The sequence below is a fragment of the Euprymna scolopes genome, chromosome 37 (genome assembly GCF_053919585.1).
Source record: "Euprymna scolopes isolate OS-2025 chromosome 37, ASM5391958v1, whole genome shotgun sequence".
NCBI lineage: Eukaryota > Metazoa > Mollusca > Cephalopoda > Sepiida > Sepiolidae > Euprymna > Euprymna scolopes.
Window position 1 is genome coordinate 81,014,022 of NC_136518.1, and position 20,200 is coordinate 81,034,221.

Here is a 20,200-nt window from a genome sequence, read left to right on the forward strand (position 1 = left end):
ACAAGTGCAGACTTTCTTTTTGGCGCTACTATATATATATATATATATATATATATATATCCATATATATATATATATATATATATATATATATATATATAATATTTTTCAAACATATATTAATTATTTTTATACCTAAAAACACTTGTCTTTCATGCTTATGCGATCATCAATGTAGTAAGTGATAATTACTGCTGGTCAGGAGATTTGAACGGAGCCTCAAAGTCACCATTGACTTCGTAGCCAAGCATCTTTACCTCAAATATATATGTATATATATTCTCTCTCACTCTTTCTCTCTCTCTCTCTCTCTCTCTCTCTCTCTCTATATATATATATATATATATATATATATATATATATATATATATAGTTTTTTTTGGGGAGTAGGGGAATCCATCAACGAAAATATGCCACCCAGCTCTCTCCCATCAAATGAAAACCCATCGAAGAAAATCTCCACGTGATACTGATTAGTCTTGGCTGAAAGTGGTAGTAGGTGGAACATGAAACCGAAGACAAACGTATTTAAGTTGTTTTTTTTTTTGTTTTTTTTTTGTTTTTTTGTAAAATAAATCCAATAATGAAGAAGAGGAAAAAGAGGAGAAAAATAATAAAGTTTCAATTTTGATGAGAAAGGAGGGTCAATCAAAGTTCTGGATTACAGGGCACAATTCCATATCCCATCTTTGAGGAAGGAAATAAAAGAAAAATAATAATGTCAATGATTGTTAAAGGGAAACTCACCACGTGTGCTGAGATGCGTTAATTTAAAAGTCATTAAAAGTTCAAAGGCAATCACAGTTCAACAGATTTTCCGACCAACAGATAAAAGTACTGAGATTAAAAAAAACAAAAAAAAAACAATTTCTTCACCAACCTTTTTCCTGATTGCATATCCAGATAAATAAAGTACTCGGATGATCAATTACATAAGTTCATAACTGTCTGATGCTTTCCCTGGATGCATTGGATGCACGATGCTCTGATGATATAGCCTTGGGCCTTCTTTGTGCAAAACAAATTTGCAATGCTCAAATAATATAGCCTCACAAGGAAAAAATACAGAAAATTATGTGTAGCTTAATTGCATATATATTTTCAAAGCTTTATATATTGTGGGAACATGACGAGAATTGGCAGCCAATCTGATGTTAACACATCCACCATGAGAGACAAAATAAAAAATCGTCGTTTGCACATGACTCCACGCATCGCTTCCGCTTGGAAAGAAAAAATAAGATAACCACAAAAGAATTATCAACCAATGGCAGAGCTCCGCGCCTAAAATAAAGGCCTAAAATATCACAGTCACTGGGAGCCGGTTTGCGACTTTAAAATGAGGGGACCAAAAAGGAGAGAGAGAAGATTCGCCCTGCTGCGTCAGTGAACGCACGGACGGATTCTCCCACCCGACCTAAAGAGATGAAGAAGAAAAAGAAATAAGGCACTAGTGAACTGAAGCCGACTACGCTCTCATGTTATGGGCCAAAACGCCTTCAATTTTAACCAATGCCTAATTCACACAAACCAAAAAGAAAAGAAAAAAAAGGAGAAAAACATAGGAGGCGAAGACGCCGTGCTGCTAGCTGTTGAGGAAAGAAGTCGCCGCTCTCAAGTTAAAAGCCAGGACACATATCACCGACAGTAGCACGACCGGCCACCCACTTACCACCCCCATCGTCCGAAAAGATAAGTACGCTTATGAACATTCATTCTTTGTTAAATTATACAAGCCTACAAAAGTTCTTTCCTTATCAATGCATACACACCTACAAACATCCTACGAACACTTTATCCCTTCTAATTAAAACTGTCATTAATAAATAAAACCGGTTCTCAACCTTCAATATTCGTCTGTCCTTAATTGCATGGAGTCAGATTCTACATACTTCAAACGTTGTCAATTAAATGTATTCTTTGTTGACCTCTATGGCCTCATTTCCTTCACCCCTTCTCCATCTATAAACCAACCAAATAAACCTCAGGGCCATATACGACATGTTCCCTTTGACCACTGTACACTTATTAACCCTTATCCCCGAGTGGCTTCCAGGCCTTGATAAATGTTGACTTCTTTGTAAAAAAAAAAAATGAAAGAAATATTGATATCATATCACAGAAGCAGAAAGACTCAATCCTGAATGTCAGAGAATTTCTTTGCCTATATTACTTTGGACATCTGTCTTTTTAATTTGAGATTGCAATTCGCTAGCAATTATATTTGAAATGCAGTTCAGAGAACGTGCACACAAGATAGATAGATAGATAGATAGATAGATAGATAGAGAGAGAGAGAGAGAGAGAGAGAGAGAGAGATCAACAAGTTTCTTTGCAACACCAAGGAAGGATCATTATAGTTTTAAGCTAGTTACTTTCGTAGCTTAGTGGGGGATGCCCTTTTCTCTTCCCTGCAACCTCTTTCCCACAGAAGAGATGTTGCGAGCCTGTCTCTGCTTTATCGTTATTTTTATGGAAAATGCTCAGCTGAGCTTCAATCTATGGTCCTCCCCTCACCAAACTTTCACGAAAAACACTCTTCTAGCCAAAACCACTATCAATAATTTCCCACACTCTTAATCTGTGCTTAAACCTAAACGTAAATTCCATGAACAAAGCTTCTTTCTTCGAATTGCACGCCTGTGGAACTCTTTTCCGATTGCCTGCTTTCCAGCTGACTACAATCTGATTGTCTTCAAGTCCAATGTAAACAATTTCTTGATGAACCGCCCACCAAAGTAATCCACTACTTATGTTTACTATGCTATAATCACATTGACTAATGTATATCCATTAAACTTTATCCTCGAGTGGCCTCCAGCCCTTGATAAGTGGTGATTCCTGTTTAAAAAAAACAAAAACAAAAAAAAAACACACACAAAAAAACAGAATGCGATAAATGGGTCGACATCAATTTCATTTAATCCATCAAGTTTTTTTTTTTAATTTAATATTTGTAAATCGTTGTTTAAATAAAAATATTTGAAAAAAAAACAAAAAACAACAACAACAGCAGCAGCAGCAACAGATGTAAATATTTTATTGTTTTGAGAAAATTCTAAAAAACCCAATTCAATGCCAAAAAATTGTAAAAAAAAAAAAAGAAAAGATTAGTAAGTAAAACTACAAAAAATAAAATAAACCAATTGAGATGAAAATTCTCGCACGGAAATAAAAAAAAATAAAACAATAAAATTTTATAAGTTTAATAAATCTTACTGGTTTAAAAAGGCAAATTATAATTTAGTAAAATTTTTATTTGCATATTAAACGTATGTGATGAATAAAACAAGGTCTAATACATAACAGTAACTATTAAGGCTGGATAGCTATATGTTTTGCTTTCGATTCTAGCTGATGGCACCCAAGTCCTATTGTTTTTACTTTTGAAATCACTACTATATATTAGGTACAATATAATAATCAGTTAGAGTATTGACTCTATAATAATAAATAGGAAATCTGCATAAATTAAAATATATTTACGTCTATTTTACGGCTGGACAATCTCTCTATATATAAAAGGTGAAAATTGTTTGTCTGGTTGTCAGTTCACTTTTCACACTCACTCTGAATACCTATACACAATGTAAATTACTGTTCTCTGAGAGGGCTTCTTTCAACAATTCCCCAATGGAAAATATTCCTTTGAATCTTGCCAATGTTGAAGAGATTCCTCCACAGTTCGAAACTTGAAATTAGGAAATTCAGTTCTGAAAGTTAAAAAAAAAAAAATTAGTACGGAATAAACTCACGATCATAAAAAATAATTATTTAATTAAATTTATTTATTAATTTGGAGTCATCCACATACATAACTGTTTTGCTGTTTCACAGCTCATCAGTGCGGCTAGACAAGCATCTACATCGAGCCAGGATTGGAACCCGATTGCCCAAACAACAGTCGGATCTTCTAACCGTTGTACTATTCGGCTGCTGCTATGCGGGCAGTGAATTAACAATGTTTTGACATTGTCCAAATACCTAAGCTCAATTTGTTTACACAAAGAACATCGCTTAATACGCTAATGGTAATTTGTATATCACTTCCCAATATGCTCAACCCAAGATAGAGAGCATTATAGTCATCCATATACAGTACTGTTTCGCTGTTTCACAGCTCATCAGTGCGGCTAGACAAGCAATTACCTCAAGAACATTGAAGAAGACCGAAGGATTGGTCGGAAATTATGTGCTTTTGAAAAAAACGTTTTCGTTTTTTGCAAGAGACTTTTTGTATTCCTACACGTCAACACATAGGAAATAAATACAGAAAGGATATAAACATTCGTATATTTTTCGTATTGATTTTTTATTCATACATATTTATATACACTGGTGATCAAAAATTTAAGACCACTTAAAAATCTTTAAAAAGAAACATTTATTTTAAGGATAGATTTGAAACTCTTCCGACTTAAGGTTACCAATACTAAAATCTAAAAGGTTATGGAAACAAAAAACTACATTCCAAAGATTTTATTTAAAAATTTGCATTTTTATTAAATTAGGCTTTTTTTTACATATAATCAAAATTATAAGACCAATGGTATAAATTGTTAGATTTATGGTAATTCTAATGTTTTTAGTTCAGTTAGAGATTAGCGATCACTCTGCCTAATGCAAGAAAACTAACTGAAGTTGAGCACTCTCAAATTCTAGGATTCCATAAGCAGGGTTTGTCACAGTGAACGATAGCAGCTAAGGTAAATCGCAGTAAAACTGTTATTTGCAACTTTCTAAAGAACACTAAGAATTATGGAAAAGCTAAATCCTTTGGTAGCCCCCCCCCCAAAAAAAAAAAAAATTTCTCCTGCATTGAGTAGGAGAATCAGACAGGTTGTTATGAATTACAGAGGACTTTCTTCTAGTCAAATTAAGGCGGTTACAGATGTTGATTGCAGTCCAATAACCATCAGACGACACTTACAACAAAAAGGCATGGTAAATAAAAAGCATAAACAAATTCCTCAATTGCTTCCACGTCACAAAGTGAACTGCTTAAGATTTGGTCGTAAATACCAAACCTGGGACGTTGAATAGTGGAAGAAAATCCTGTTTTCTGATGATAAAAAATTCAATTTAGATGGTCCTGATCACTTCAAGCAATATTGGCATGACAAAAACATGCCCGTTGAAAATTTTTTCCACACATCATAGAGGTGGAGGGTCCGTAATGGTATGAGGTGCCTTTTCTTATAAAGGGACAATGGAGCTCCAGGTGGTGTATCATTTATGGTGAAACAAACAAAAAACAGATGTAAATTATATTTTTGCAAGATTGTACACGGGTGAAAACAAAAAATTGAATAACTTACCTGAACTTATGAGTAGAAAGAGCAGAAAATTTCCCTCTGGGTGTCGATAATTTTAACTCCTCAGCACTTTTGGAGAGCAATAATTTAGAATCTAACTTGAAGTAATCAGTCTGAAATATCAAAAAAAAAAAAAAAAAAAAAAATAGTAATCTATCTATCTATATATAAATAAAAGTGAGAATGTGTGTGTGTGTGTGTGTGTGTGTGTGTGTGTGTGTGTGTGTGTGTGAAGCCACTTCTCAACATATACTCAATGAATTTCTAATCTACAGACTTGAAATTTGGTATATAGGGTATTCAGACACGTGGAAAACTTTTTAATCTATTTTCATCTGGAAGGGGTCAAAATTGAAAATTTGGTCTTTTAGATTCATCAGATTTTTATATGCTTATCAGCTGTTTTATGAATGCTCATGCGCTGCTGTGAAACATGACAGCTTCTTTATATTAAGTAGGTTTAAAGAACACTTTAAGATTGTGTCAAGCTGGTCTAATGGTTATCGTACTTAACTTACTGTCTTTAGGTTTTGGTTTCGATCTCAGCTCGAGCATTTTTTTTTAATTTACAAGAAGTGAACTGTTTAGAAAAAAAACCATTATACTCGCATGCACATGTCTCAGTTTCTTTCGGTTTTTTTAACTTCATTTTTTAAAGGAATTTAACGTTACGTTTAATACTAGGCAATGCCGGGTACATTTGCTAGTAATAATAATAAAAGATGGAGGAGAGAGAACATTTAGCAGCCATTCACTGGAAAATTTCTTGTGACCTCAGGTGGACTTATTGCCACCACCCAAATCCCACCGAAGATCAATGGTTGTTACTAGCAATAAATCAATGGCAAGCAGCTGTTGCGATAACGCCAAGTCATTTGCAATGGTTATCGAAACAGGTATACAGAGAGTACTAGAAATCTGGGAACACTTGTTGTCACCCAGATTCCAAGGAATATCACTGGTTATTATCAGTGAAAAATCAGTAATGATGACTTGTGTGAGAACTCCTAGTGAGTACATAATAATGAGTACTCAACCTGTTCAGAGTTAACCGTGATACTCATTGTTGTGTTCTTGTATTGCTGGGCACTTCCGCCATACTTAATGCGGATCAAATGTGCTTCATCATGGGACACGTTTAACGACTGGAAAAGATTGAGGGCATAAAGGAAAAGTGACCAATTGGTAAAGGTCGATTATTCCTCCTTTAGAATGAAAATAAAGAAAAAAAGCAACAACAACTAGCAATCAACTCGAACACAATATTTATATAAAAATTAATAACTTTTATTTACTCGGTAGCATTTTTTCAGAGATAGGGCAATTCCGTTATTTTTCTTACTTGGCCATGAAATTAAAAGATTAATGCTCGAGAAGGTAAAACTAAAAGTCCATTATTTTTATGAGAAGAGAGTTCAGAAATATTAAGGCCATGCATGAAGATGGTTCCGAATGAAAGAAAGAGGTTTCAAATAAATTCGTAGGCGGTTGTGTTGTAATCCTTATTATTTTAGAGACATTTTATGGAGAGAATCACGTATAGAGATTGATTTAAGATAAGGGGGAGAAAAAAATCAAGGATGAAAGAATTACACATCTTTTTACTTGCGTGGTAGCTTCCAGTGTGTCAAGGTGCGGTAAGATACCCAGCTCTCTGGCAGTGAATTCCAACGTGTGCGTGTTTTCCGTGGAAATAAATTTTACATCATTACAATGGAGTCCGTACTGGTGCCAGTTTACTGAAAGAACTAATTTAATTTTGGCACCCATAGATTTTATAACCCTGATTTCCAGCCTCTATTCTGTTCACTGTCTACATATGCAGAAAGAAAAAATATACTATCCATAAACATACAGCGTCATCCTGACGAATCACAACGCTGTGATTGCGCCCTTTAAGCTTTGCATGAAAAGACAGTGAAAAATCTTCTCTTGTCTCTTGGTAGAATCAATTCCGACTGAATTATTTCCCTTTATGAAAAATGACAATTATTTTGTATAACGATTCGGCGAATCATTATTTTTATTTATTTTTTATTTTTATTTTTTTTTTTACACTGGAATCAACACATTATCAAGGCCAAGAGGCCACTCGAGGATAAGGGTTAAAGAGTGTACAGTAGTCAATTGGACAATATAGTAATCATTAATAATGGAAATTCGGTAAATTTGTTAACCTATATGGAACGGCTCATCAAGAACTTGTTTACGTTAGACTTGAAGACAACCATATTGTAGTCAGCCAGAAAGCAGGAAAACAGAAGACAATTCCACAGGCGTGCAGTTCTAAGAAAGAAGCTTTGTTCATGGAATCTATGTTTAGGTTTAGGCACAGATAAAGAGTGGGGGGAATTATTGATAGTGTTTTCAGCTAGACGAGTGTTTCTTGTGAAAGTTTGGCGAGGGGGGACCATAGACTGAAGCTCAGTTGAACACTTTCCATAAAAATAACGATACACCAGAGACAAACTCACAACATCTCTTCTGTGAGATAGAGGTTGCAGGCAAGAGAAAAGGACATCTCCTACGAGGCTACAAAGTCTATTTTGAACTCTATCAAGGCAGGATAAGTCCTTTCTAGCAGCTCCTGCCCAGATGTGGCAACAGTAGTCCATCCTTGGACATACCTGGCTCTTATATAGATAGAGAATTGCATCAGCAGTGAGATATCTACTAGATCGATAGAAAGATTCCACCATTTTTCCAGCGGCCTTGGCAATAGATTTGATGTACGTGTTCCATTTAAGATCAGGAGTAAAGGTAAAGCCCAGAAGCTTGTCAAAACTTGATGCCTCCTGAAGACGAGAGCCATTCATTTCAATTGATGCCAGATGTGGATCAGAATGTTGATGATGTAAAGAGAGAAGCTTGGTTTTAGATGCATTAAAAGTAACCAGCCACTCCTTTCCCCATTGTACCACGTGCTCAAGATCAGAGGAGAGAGAATCGGAGAGAACTTGGTCGTTTACTGTCTGAGATGTGCTACAATAAATGGTAGTGTCATCAGCATAAATGTCTACGAATGATGTACGGATGTGATTTGGAAGATCATTAATGTAGATCAGGAAAAGAGTTGGGCCCAGGATGGAACCCTGAAAGACTCCAGCATTGATACTGTGAGCTTCTGATTTTTGCCTCTCAACTACTACTCTTATGAACCTATCAGAAAGAAATGATTTAATAATTGAGAAGACATTTCCAGCAATACCATAGCTAGAGATCTTGTGAAGTAAACCTTTATGCCATACCCTATCAAAGGCCTTAGATATGTCAAGAGCAATTGCCCTAGAAAGTTATACAAAATAATCGTCACTTCGCTACAAGGGTTTCTGATGCTTTATTTCCTCTGAGTGGTATTTTCTCCCCTCCCCTATGGTGCTGCTATTCTGATCACTGCCACCCTCTATATTCGTATCTGATTTAATGCAAAATAAAATATTAACTGATGTTTTCCTGATTTCTTATTAAAAAAAATAAAAATCACTGTTGTTCATGTTTTTTGTCCATTACTAACACCGACTTAACAAAAAATTTATTCAGATAAAAAAATTTTTTCTCGAGGAGCATTTTTTACTTACAATTTTCAAACCCCATTTGTACTTGCTCATGGCTTCCGGTCCAACGATGTGATAGATTCCAGAACATTCTTTCTTGATGAGTAACATCACTGCCTCACAAAGATCAATGTTGTAGGTTGGACAGGATACCTACAAAAACAAAAATGAAATAAATAAAAAAATTTAAAAAAATTTTAAATAAAAAATAAAAATAAATGAATAAAAAAGAAAAGATTTAAAAATTGAAAAAAAAAAAAAAATAAATAAATAAAAATAAAAATATAAAAAAAAAATAAAGAAATAAAGGGCATTTACATTTTTTATATTGTTGCATATGTAATGTACCTATTTACAATGCCTCCCCACGGGACAGAGTTAGACACCAGGGTCGTTTTTTAACGTGGAGAAAAGGTACAAAAATAAAAATTGTCTCAGTCGTGAAGGACAGTTCCTCCACCGAAAGAGAACAAGAAATGGAAGTGCAGCATCTGAAGAACAGATACTACACTTTGATCTTGGCCAAAAGGAGACCAATAGTTGTGGTCAGTGTAATATTGAGAATTGAGAATCGCGGCTCATTGTTTTAGATTAGAAATTATTAAGTTCAAATTGTTCTGTAGCGAGTGTAACTGTAAGTTGTTTCTTTACCTTATGAGTAGTGTTCCTATTTACAATGCCTCCCCACGGGACAGAGTTAGACACCAGGGTTGTTTTTTAACGTGGAGAAAAGGAACAAAAATAAAAATTGTCTCAGTCGTGAAGGACTTCTCCTCCACTGACAGAGAACAAGAAATTGAAGTGCAGCATCTGAAGAACAGATACTACACTTTGATCTTGTCCCAAAGGCCAAACCTTATGAGTAGTGTTGGGACAATTAATTGGAATCGAAATCAGGAATCGGAAAAATCGGAATATTTGAAGGTATCCAAATCGGTATCGGAAATTTTTTTTACCGATTTTCCAATGCCAAAACGATTCTTTTAATTGTATTTTTTTTTATTTTGTTTAAAGCTACATCTTTCATTGCTGGTAATAATGATAAAATAATAAATATTTATTGATTTTAAATTTTCAGTGAACCTAAAATCGATAGATCGTTCCCCATAAGTATATTTTACGTTCAGCAAAATATTTGCACATTTAACGTGTGTGTTTTTACGATAATCAGAGAAAAAATACAACCCTATATTTAAATATTTAGAGATTTATAAAAACTCAGATGGTTTGAGCACATGTTGACATGGTGTGATGTGTTGCTTGCAACGTCACAGGGTCTTTCGAGAAACGTGATGATATCGAGAGTAGTCTGTTTTGGATGGCATAGTGAATGGATCAAAAAAGTCGGTCACTGGATCTGGAAGATGGGCGGGCAAATTTCTCGTAGAAGCGACGAAACGTTCATGGAAAATCAGATCATAGCTGGATAGAGATACCATCCTCTTTTAATTTCAGTTTGAGGAACTTCATTAGCTGTTTCCAGGATGAGCGTTGTTGATGCTGGGAGTCAAAGTACATCGCAGGTATCATCTGCCTCTCTCTGAAGAACTTTGAGTTCAATTTACCAAGTAAGTTTCATTAATTTGACACAGAATTGTTACTTTTTGGGGCATAAAATAATTTTCATTGATCAAAAATAGTTTATGTTAACGTGACGACAAAGGCAAGCAACCACAAAATAATTATCAAATGTACCAAAAGATCAGTTAAATACAAATTATGAATCTGACATCGCGTTTAATACGTAGGCCGTCTATAACGAAAAATCATTTTGACTAAAGCCTGCACCGGGCAACAAATGCAAAAAAAAAAAAAAGCCCCCCAAAACATAAAATAATTATCAAATGTGCCAAGATGTAATATACGTTGAAAGCTGATTAAGAAAATATGAATGCCAATGGAAATATGAGAGACAAAAAAAAAAAAAGCAATAAAATTCAACTTACTTCATCTGAAAGGAGTTTCATCTCTTGACCTGTTGAAAGATTCCTTACAACTTGGTTAGCAAAGTTTTTCCTGATTTCTTCCGGTCCGTATATTCTCTTTAATAAAAAGAAAAAAATATTTTAAATAAATGTAATAAATATAGCATTTTTAGATGTGCCTCAGTATTGGATGCGTTATATTAATATTTCAGGGTAAGAAATACCGCTTTTTATGCTAACTGGTTGGCTCTGTAGCTGATTTGAAGTTTTGTTGGGTTTTTCCCAACAAAAGATGGTAACAAAATAATTTGACATCAACAAAAAGAAAGGAACACAAATGAAAATTCTTGTATTGAAAAGAAAGAGAAGGAAGAAAGAATATTTCCTTGCAAAAAAAGTCGCGTTTTGCGGAACTTATCTGAAAAATTCGTCCTGTTAACGATGTTTGTTTCCTGTGGAGTTTTGGTCGGATTGAGGAAAAAAAAAAAAAAAAAAAATTGGAAGCCTTGAATTTTTGTGGCGCTGCAGTTGCTCTCTGGTGTTGAATGATGGAGAGAGCTGACAAATACAAAATTATTTCGCTGCGTTTGGTTATCTTTTTGCTTTTTTTTTTTGAAGGGAGATAATTCTGTTTTTACAAACATATGCATATTTTCTTAACATTTCAGTAACATGTCAATTAATGTAGGTAAAAAATAAACGCCGGGTAGAGGCAACAGGTAGACAATAAACACGGTAGGAAAACGTAATTGAGATTTCATCTATAATATAAATCTTACTTGTCTGTTTAAATGTATGTATGTATGTATGTATGTATGCATGTATGTATGTATGTATGTATTTATGCATGTTTACCTAAAACTTTCGACAGAGGCGACGGATTTTCACTTATCATTTTGAAGTTCGACCCTTCGGACGACAAATATAAAAAATTGACCAAAATCATTAATTCCTTCACCCTCAACTGGGCAGTTTTCTACAGGGAGGGTCGATCTTTTCGCTGGCATTTTTTGCAAGTCATTCAACCATCGACGTTGCATAAAAGGCGTTATTTCGACTGGCCGTGACGTCACAACCACGGTAGGCACATCGGGTTTTCTTTCACCTCTTTTTCCTCTGGTGTGTTTTTTTTTTTTTACACTCGCAATTTTCCTTTTTCTTTTTTTTTTTTTGCTCAATCAAAACCTTTACACACACACCTTCACTTTCTTTTCCGCCTTTGTGTCACGGGTTCAAACCTGCCTGCCTACTACAACTTTTTTTTTTTTTTGCTCAACACACACCTCAAAACACCCGGGCAACGCCGGGAACCCAGTTTAGTATTGAAATAAGAAATGGAATCCCGTGATTGGTAAAAATACATACTGAAGTTCGGATGATGAGTGATGTCGGAACCTCACGTAAAAGTGCTTTCTCAGCATTAAGTTTGCATACGCCATAGACGTTTGGAGGATTTGTTGGTGCTTCTTCTCTTAGTCCAATATCTTTTTCTGCAATTTAATAAAAAAAAATATCTTGAGTTTTGGAATACCAAATGTGGTATAACACTCCGCCTCTGCTTCCTCTTCAAACTGATAACTTATTTTTTTATTTTTTTATTTTTTATTTTTTTATTTTTTTATTTTTTTATTTTTTATTTTTTATTTTTTTATTTTTTATTTTTTTATTTTTTATTTTTTATTTTTTATTTTTTTATTTTTTATTTTTTTATTCTTTATTTTTTTATTTTTTTTATTTTTTATTTTTTATTTACTCATGTTCATCCCTTACAAAGCATATTTTTTTATTTTCTTCTTTTTTTTTATTACATTTTCACCCCAAACAAGGCAAATTGCCACTTTCGTGTAGGGGGCTACTATCAGGGGCAACAACTACTGGGATACTATGTAGGGATTTGGGCAGCAAGATGTCGGTTCACGTTACACTTGAACTTCTGCACGTCAGTACTGTTGGGGAAGCAGGGACCCGGAATGGAATTCCAAAGTCTAGCGGTTCTGGAGAAGAAACTACTGGAATAGAAAGATCTTTTACATCTAGGGATCTCTAAAGTGTGGGGGTGGGATTTAGTTGCCTGTCGGGTTTGTCGAGGGTGTTTACGTCGTGGGGGCACAAGTGATTGCAGTTCGTCAGAGCATTCACCACTAAAATACTTGTAAAAAAGGCAGAGGGATGCAATATTTCGTCGATGGGACAGAGGCTGAAGCTTAGATACCAGTTCAGGGCCCATCAGGTTTGCGACTCTCTTTTGAACCTTGTCAAGGAGCGAGAGACTAGTAGCAGATGCACCAGCCCAGATGTGACAGCAATGCTCCATACATGGGCGAATGGTGGCCTTATAGAGGTACAAGATACTTTCGGGTGTTAGTAGTTGTCTAGCACGGTAGAGAGAGCCCACCTTTCTTGCAGCGGTCCTGGCAATGCCTTCAATGTAATTGTTCTAACTCATGTTTCCTGTGAACGTTAGGCCAAGGAGTTTGAAAGATGTACTCTCAGATAAAGAGTCGTTGGCCATTGCTATAGGTGGTAGAGAGGGTTTCTTGTAATTATTGAATGAAACTAGTTTAGTCTTGGCAGCATTGAATGCGACCAACCACTTTTGTCCCCATTCCACCACAGATTGGAGGTCTTCCTCTAGTGTTTCTGCCATTTCTTTAGAAATGTGTACATTCGTCTTCCTGTCGTGCCTGCCATAGAGTGTAGTGTCATCAGCATATATACCCATCTCAGAGGCAATTTTGTTGGGGAGGTCATTTATGAATATCAGAAACAATAGAGGTCCAAGGATAGAACCCTGGGGCACTCCCGCATTTATATCATATTGGTTAGATGTACGACCGTCGAGGACAACCTGGATTTTTCTCTTATGTAAGAAGGATTTAATTATGTTAAGTATTCTACCAGTGATACCGTATGATCTAATTTTCCTGAGGAGACCCTCATGCCATACCCTGTCAAAAGCCTTAGATATATCTAGAGCTACTGCTCTGCCCTCCCCCGCTTTGTCCAGTGAATGGTATATACATCCAGAGATTACAGTTAGGATGACTGCTGTGGAATGGGATTGTCTAAATCCATATTGTTTGTCAGTCAGAAGTTTAACATCTGTAAGGTGATGGACTAGAGCATGGTTAATTAAGGTCTCAAATATTTTGGCAAAAAGTGGGAGGAGGCTAATGGGGTGATAATTTGATGGGTCAGTCCTTTCGCCAGAATTCTTGAATACTGGTACAACAGAAGCAGTTTTCCAACAGCCCGGAAAGCAAGCTTCATTAAGGCATTTGTTGTAGAGTTTGGAGAGAACTGGAGCTACTTCGGCTGAGCCCTTTTTTAATAGCACAGCTGGGATGAGATCGGGTCCACATGCTTTTGAAGTGTCAAGGTTTTTTTATGATAGCATGCACCTGAGCAGGGGTGATTTTCAGATCGTCTAGTGTGGCGTCTGTCCGCATAGGAAAGTCAGGTAGGGGGTGGTTGGAAGGGTCCAGTGTGGAGTTGGAGGCAAACCGACTGGCAAGCATGTTAGCCTTGTCGGTTGCTGAGGAGACAACCTCGTGATTGTTGGTTAGTGGGGGAATTGTTGATTGCCCATTATTTACTACACTGTTGTAGATTTTCCAGAAGTCTCGAGTTCCTAGTTTTTGTGCTTCGATGCGCTTTTTAATGGTTTCCGTAAATTTTCTCTTAGCTGTCGCTATTTCTTTCTTAACGTTATTTCTAGCTTCTATATAATTCAGTCTGTTTGAACTGGACTTATGTCGGTTAAACCTACGGTATGCATGCTGCTTTTGAGCAATGGCAGTTGTGCAAGTCGACGTAAACCATTGGAGAGAGTGGGGCTTACTATAAAATTTCCGCATGGGAACATGCGCTTCGATTGCAGTTTTGAACCAGTCAGTGGTCTCGTTTGCACACTGTTCAGCAGGGAGAGAAAAAAGTTTCTTTTCAGTGAAGAGGAGTTTGGAGCTTTGCCACACCCTTTCAATTAGGCAAAATGGCAATCTGCAGCGACAATGCTGACGACCAATTTTTGGATCCTGTCAAAAGATCCTCCACCAAGGACAGTCAACATTGACAGTAAAGTTTTTTCAGTTATCATCGTGAATAAATATTCATTTTCTATACTTTCCTTCTTTCGAATACTTACCAATTATATTGATGCCTTCTTGGAAATTCTCTGGAATCGAAGAATTAAACACGTAATCACTGGAGAAGGCAACCACTTTTATTTTGCGTTCGTTTCCAAGTTTTGCAATGTGTAATACCGCTTCACAATTGATTTTGTTTGCCTGGGTAAACAAAAAGAAAACAAAGATATTTAAGGACTGGATGAGCAAAATAGTAGGATAGACTAGACTATCAAGTCTTGGTAGAGCAACTAGTCTAGAAAACTGAAATAGAAGAAACGAAGTAAGAATATGAGTGCTAAGGACTAGAACAGTGAGAACGTGTTAGAGGAAAAAATATTTTAGAAAATAAATTAAAATTTATAAATAATAATAATGGTTAGAAGTGGTGGTGATGGTGCGGCAATTACCAACACTGTCAGCGTGAAATAGTAGGATAGACAAGACTTTCAAGTCTTGGTAGAGCAACTAGTCTAGAAGAATTATCCCAAAATAACACCTGCATACATTATGCCTCTTAACAGTCATCACATAATTCGTAGAAAGAGTGGGTTGTTTTTCCCATAATGTACAGTCTAGTAAAAATCCCAATATGGAAGTTTTTATTTGCACTGAGCAACTAACACTTATTAACCCTTCATCCCATCGCCGCAATGCCACATCCAAATACTTTAATGGAATGCGTTCTGATGAATAATAATGTAATATATTCCTGACTAACCTGGCAAGCTGCAAAATCCCACCCCTTCATTGTTGAGATCCCTAAATGATGGAAAGCCTTTTACTGTAACAGTTTCTTCCTTTGGACTGCTAAAAATTTGGAATTCTCTCCCTGTTTTCTGCTTCCCTGATTGTTGCAGAAGTTTAAATGAAATGTGAACAGACACCTCACTGCTCAACTCCCCACATTTCCCTGTTAGACACAATCCTAAATAGTAGCCCGTCACTTTTCAAGTGGCAATATATCTTGTTTGAAGTGAAAATCAGTAAAAAAAAGACTATTTCTGAATTATAACTTTATATGTTATGCATTTTTCAATTATTTAGTTTGAGTATAATTTAAAGAAAATTTTCAAACAATTTATTTTTACTTGATTCAATAAAAATATGCAATAGTGTAAAATAAAACAAAATACGAACAGCTCTATTTAAAAGAAATTATTACAAAATTAAATCCACCAGAATTCATTTCAGTTTCTTTGTCAGTAAGTCAATCAAGTTAGGCTTTAAAAAATATATATATACTATGGAGTCACCGCTTATCAAGATCTGGAGGATTAGAGTTAATGGGTGTCAGGTGAGACCTAGCATGATCGGTGATGATGGATGTTGAATGAGTTAAATCCGACCATGTAATAGTCAGCTGGGAAGCAGCTCCACGGTATTGTGTTCCACAGACGAGTTTTGAAAGTTATTTACATCCAATGATTTTATGCCTACAGATTCAATGAACATTAGCATAATAAAATTATTTATAGCTTCCAAACATTTTAGTTCAATTAATAATTGGTCCCCCCCCCCCCCCGACAAAAGGAGGGTGGACCTGTAAATTCACCCTTGTCCATTCGTCCGTTCGTCTGTCCAAACTCCTCTCAATAACTACGCCTTGGAATTTTTAAAAATTTTGCACAAACATTAAACATGATATCAGTAAAAAGGTAACAGAATGGATTTTCCGGGAAAACTCTGGTTGATCCCTGTCCCAGGGGCGCCTTTTGGGTTAAAATTGACACTTTTGTGCTTCTTAAAAAAAAAATTATGCCTTGGATTTTTATAAAACTTTCTGAAAAATTGTAACTAACTGATTTCTATATAATTTTGTTTGCCTATACTTCGCGATAACTCTTGGGTGTGCCCCAGGGGCTCTTTTAGGACTAATAAAAACACTCCATTTTAGGGACTATTTTACCATATTTGTCCAAAATGTTCTGTGTATGTCTATTTAGCAGTTTTGCATGGTGCTGAACTCAAATTTAAATAGGTTAAGGCCTTGAGGACTTTTGGGGCTAAATTGGGGTGGGGGTGAGGGTAAGTGATGGACTTAGTCATTTCTTTTTTTGCATGGTGCAGAACTCAAATTTACATATGTTAAGGCCTAAAACTGCACCGATTTAACGTCTCCTGGGAACTTTTAGGGCTAAATGGAGGGTTGTTGGGGGGGGGGGCAAATGCTGAGCGTAGTCATTTTTTGCCTCGTTCACTGTGCACTTATGGGGGACCATGCATGCTTCAATTGTTTAAAAATAAAATGAAACTGTAAGGATTACATTTACAAATTAAATTCACCTTTAAAATTAAAAAAAAAAAAATATCCCACTAAAAATAAAAGAAACTAATAATTTAGCTAAATAAAAAATGGAAGTAAAAAGAGTACTGGGCGACGCCGGATCTGGATAGCTAGTACAACTTATTGTTCCTCTTTACTTGACTTCCCAAAAAGGGGCACTCTGGATAGGAACAAAAATAAAAATTCCCTCAGTCTAGAAGGATTTCTTTTCCATTGATCGAGGACAGAAAAGGTGAAGTGTAGTATCAGAACAGATACTACACTTTGTTCTGAAAGAATTGAATATTTTACTTACCTGCTCGGGTTGAGATTGACAAAGATTTGCATTGGCAAATGCAGCCGCAATGATAATAACGTGAGGATTGCATGCATCAAGCAACAATTTTACTTTTAATGGATCTCTGCGATTAAAACAAACAAAAAAGAAAGCAGCTTTGAAATATGTTTACATGCAAGAATATTTAACTGCATACAAGTATTTAACCCTAACCCTAACCCTAAAACATATTCCACTTGGATAGCATGAAGTGAAGGTACCTATATGCTGGAAAGCCTTCTATGCTAATCGTTTCTAATAATTTAGCCGAAAGAAAATGAAAGATACGAGGGTCATTCCAAAAGTAAGGCCTCCTATTTTTTAACTCAAAAACTAAAACGTTGAAGAGCTATGAAAACGGGAGTATTACCATTAAAACTAGCAAGTTGTTGTGCTGCAGAATTTATTTTTCTACATAGCCACCATCATTGTGAATGCACTTTTGCAATCGATAAACGATGCCTCGGTTGTAAAAGTCCGGAGCGTGCTTTATCACTTATATCTCTGTCGCCACTCTGAAATCAACAAACCCATCTCCTAACTGTGCTGACATCAACTGCATCGGCTTCATAAATGTTCAACAAGCGCCGGTGAGTGTTGATCGATTCAATTTTTTTTTGTATGGAGGAATTTAATGGCGCATCTCTGCTTCTGACACACGTCCATGAAAAGGTTTTCCTTCTTAAGAGTCTCACAGCGTCAATATCTGCAACAATTTTACTTTTAATGGATCTCTGTGTTTAAAGCAAACAAAACTGAAAGCAGCTTTGAAATACTACGTTTACATGAAAGACTATTTAATTTAATACAAGTTTTGAGAGCTACGAAGACAGGAGCAGTACCATTAAAATGAGCAACCTTTTGTGATCCAGAATTGAATTTTTTTCTACATAGTCATCATCATTCTCAATGTATTCTGTCCAGCTTCCTCTTTTGATGCTTCGGTCATAAAAATCTGGAGCAAACTTTGTCATTCACATCTCTATCCCCACTCTGAAATCGACAAACTCATCTCTTAACTGTGTTGTGGAAGTTGCATATACCTTTAATATGTTTATGGCGTAATGGAAACATATTAAAGGTATTTGCAGCTTCTCTTCCAATTTTCGGATTTTTAATCATGTCAGATCACACTTTATTTTCTTTTAACGGATTGATTGTTGCTATTTCTTCTGATGAGTTAAGGCCAAAATAGATTCACTGATTGATATAATAATTAAGTGAAGAGAGTCATTCAATTCAATTGATGCCAGACAGAGATCAGAGCGTTTGTGATGCAAAGATAGAAGTTTGGTTTTAGATGCATTAAAAGTAACCAGCCATCTCTTTCCCCATTGCACCACATGCTCAAGATCAGTGGAGAGAGAATCAGAGAGAACTTGCTCATTTACAGCCTTTGAAGTGTTACCACAGATGATAGTGTCGTCAGTATAAATGTCTATGAATGATCTTAGGATGCGATTTAGGAGATCATTGATGTAGATCAGGAAGAGAGTTGGCCCCAGAATGAACCCCTGAGGGATTCTAGCATTAATACTGTGAGCTTCTGATTTCTGCCCATCAACCACTATTCTTATGAACCTATCAGAGAAATGATTTAATAATTGAAAAGACATTTTCAGTTATACCATAGCAGGAGATCTTGTGAAGTAGGCCTTTATGTCACACACTATCAAAGGCCTTTGATATGTCAAGAGCAATTGCCCTAGAAAAGAAGCCTCTATCAAGAGATTCATTAATCCTATGAGATGCACCTGTTAGCACATTCCAGATGTTTCCTCGTTCTCTAAGAAACCTTTGCATCGCTGAATAGATTCCGATCTCTTTCTTATTTTTCTGTTTTCTTCTCTTGAATCAAGATTTTTCTGGCTCTGAGTGACTGATTCTAATATGACTAAAGAACTTCCTGACGGTCCAACTATGATTACCTAACTGACTAGAAATGCATGTGAGTCCTCTATTTATTATAAGGTGTATGTGTGGGGTGGTAACATCCTATTAACACAACTCGCACTCAACATATACTGACTTGCCTCATGACCCCTGCTAGCAAACAGGTGCAATATATTGTCAATGGAAGTCAATGAGTTTGAAACCTGTCAATCTTAACCTTTCGATCTCTCTGCACTTAACTTGAACACAAGCAAGTTGGTTCAATCTAGTACAGCGTTATTGACACATATACAATTATTCTTGGATGCAAGTTTTGTCATCAGTCAGTGATATACTTTTCAGAAGGTGTGCGAGGCCATTTGAGATTTTGGTCTGTAATTGATGTTTCTTCCATATTGTGCATTCTATGTCTGACGAGCTTATGCCTTAATTGTCTTGTGAGCCTTTGTATTCTCCTGGAACTAACTGGCAGTTTCAGCATTAAACCTGGTGGCATTAACTTAAGCTCACAACGGCCTTCGGGACAAGATCAAAGTGTAGGATCTGTTCCGGCAGATGCTGCACTTGGGATGATTTGTGCCGGTCAATGGAGGGGAGGCCCTCTATACTGGGACAATTATTATTTTTGGTAACCAGAGTGACCCCTTTTAGGGGAGCTGGTTTTTACCTCACATTAAAAACGGCCTTGTGCCTAATTTGCTCAGTGGGGGAGCAAATAAATACCATCTGTTCCGGCAGATGCTGCAAGCTATGACTAGCTATGACTAGCAAAGACCAGATGTGGGG

General features: G+C 36.0%; 1 protein-coding gene across 2 annotated transcripts in view; it reads right to left on the reverse strand.

The window, feature by feature from the left end:
- Positions 1–3,023: 3,023 nt before the first annotated feature.
- LOC145261248 (spore coat polysaccharide biosynthesis protein SpsK-like) overlaps positions 3,024–20,200 on the reverse strand; it is a 52,912-nt gene continuing 35,735 nt past the window's right edge. For both annotated transcript variants that reach the window (XM_080119634.1, XM_080119635.1), the window contains exons 6-12: positions 17,501–17,606; positions 14,939–15,080; positions 12,160–12,284; positions 10,816–10,911; positions 8,894–9,022; positions 5,319–5,428; positions 3,024–3,713 (exon numbers count right to left, since the gene is read on the reverse strand). In XM_080119634.1, the coding sequence (XP_079975760.1) occupies positions 3,620–3,713; positions 5,319–5,428; positions 8,894–9,022; positions 10,816–10,911; positions 12,160–12,284; positions 14,939–15,080; positions 17,501–17,606 (802 nt within the window). In that variant the 3' untranslated portion in view covers positions 3,024–3,619. The remainder of the gene's footprint in view (positions 3,714–5,318; positions 5,429–8,893; positions 9,023–10,815; positions 10,912–12,159; positions 12,285–14,938; positions 15,081–17,500; positions 17,607–20,200) is intronic.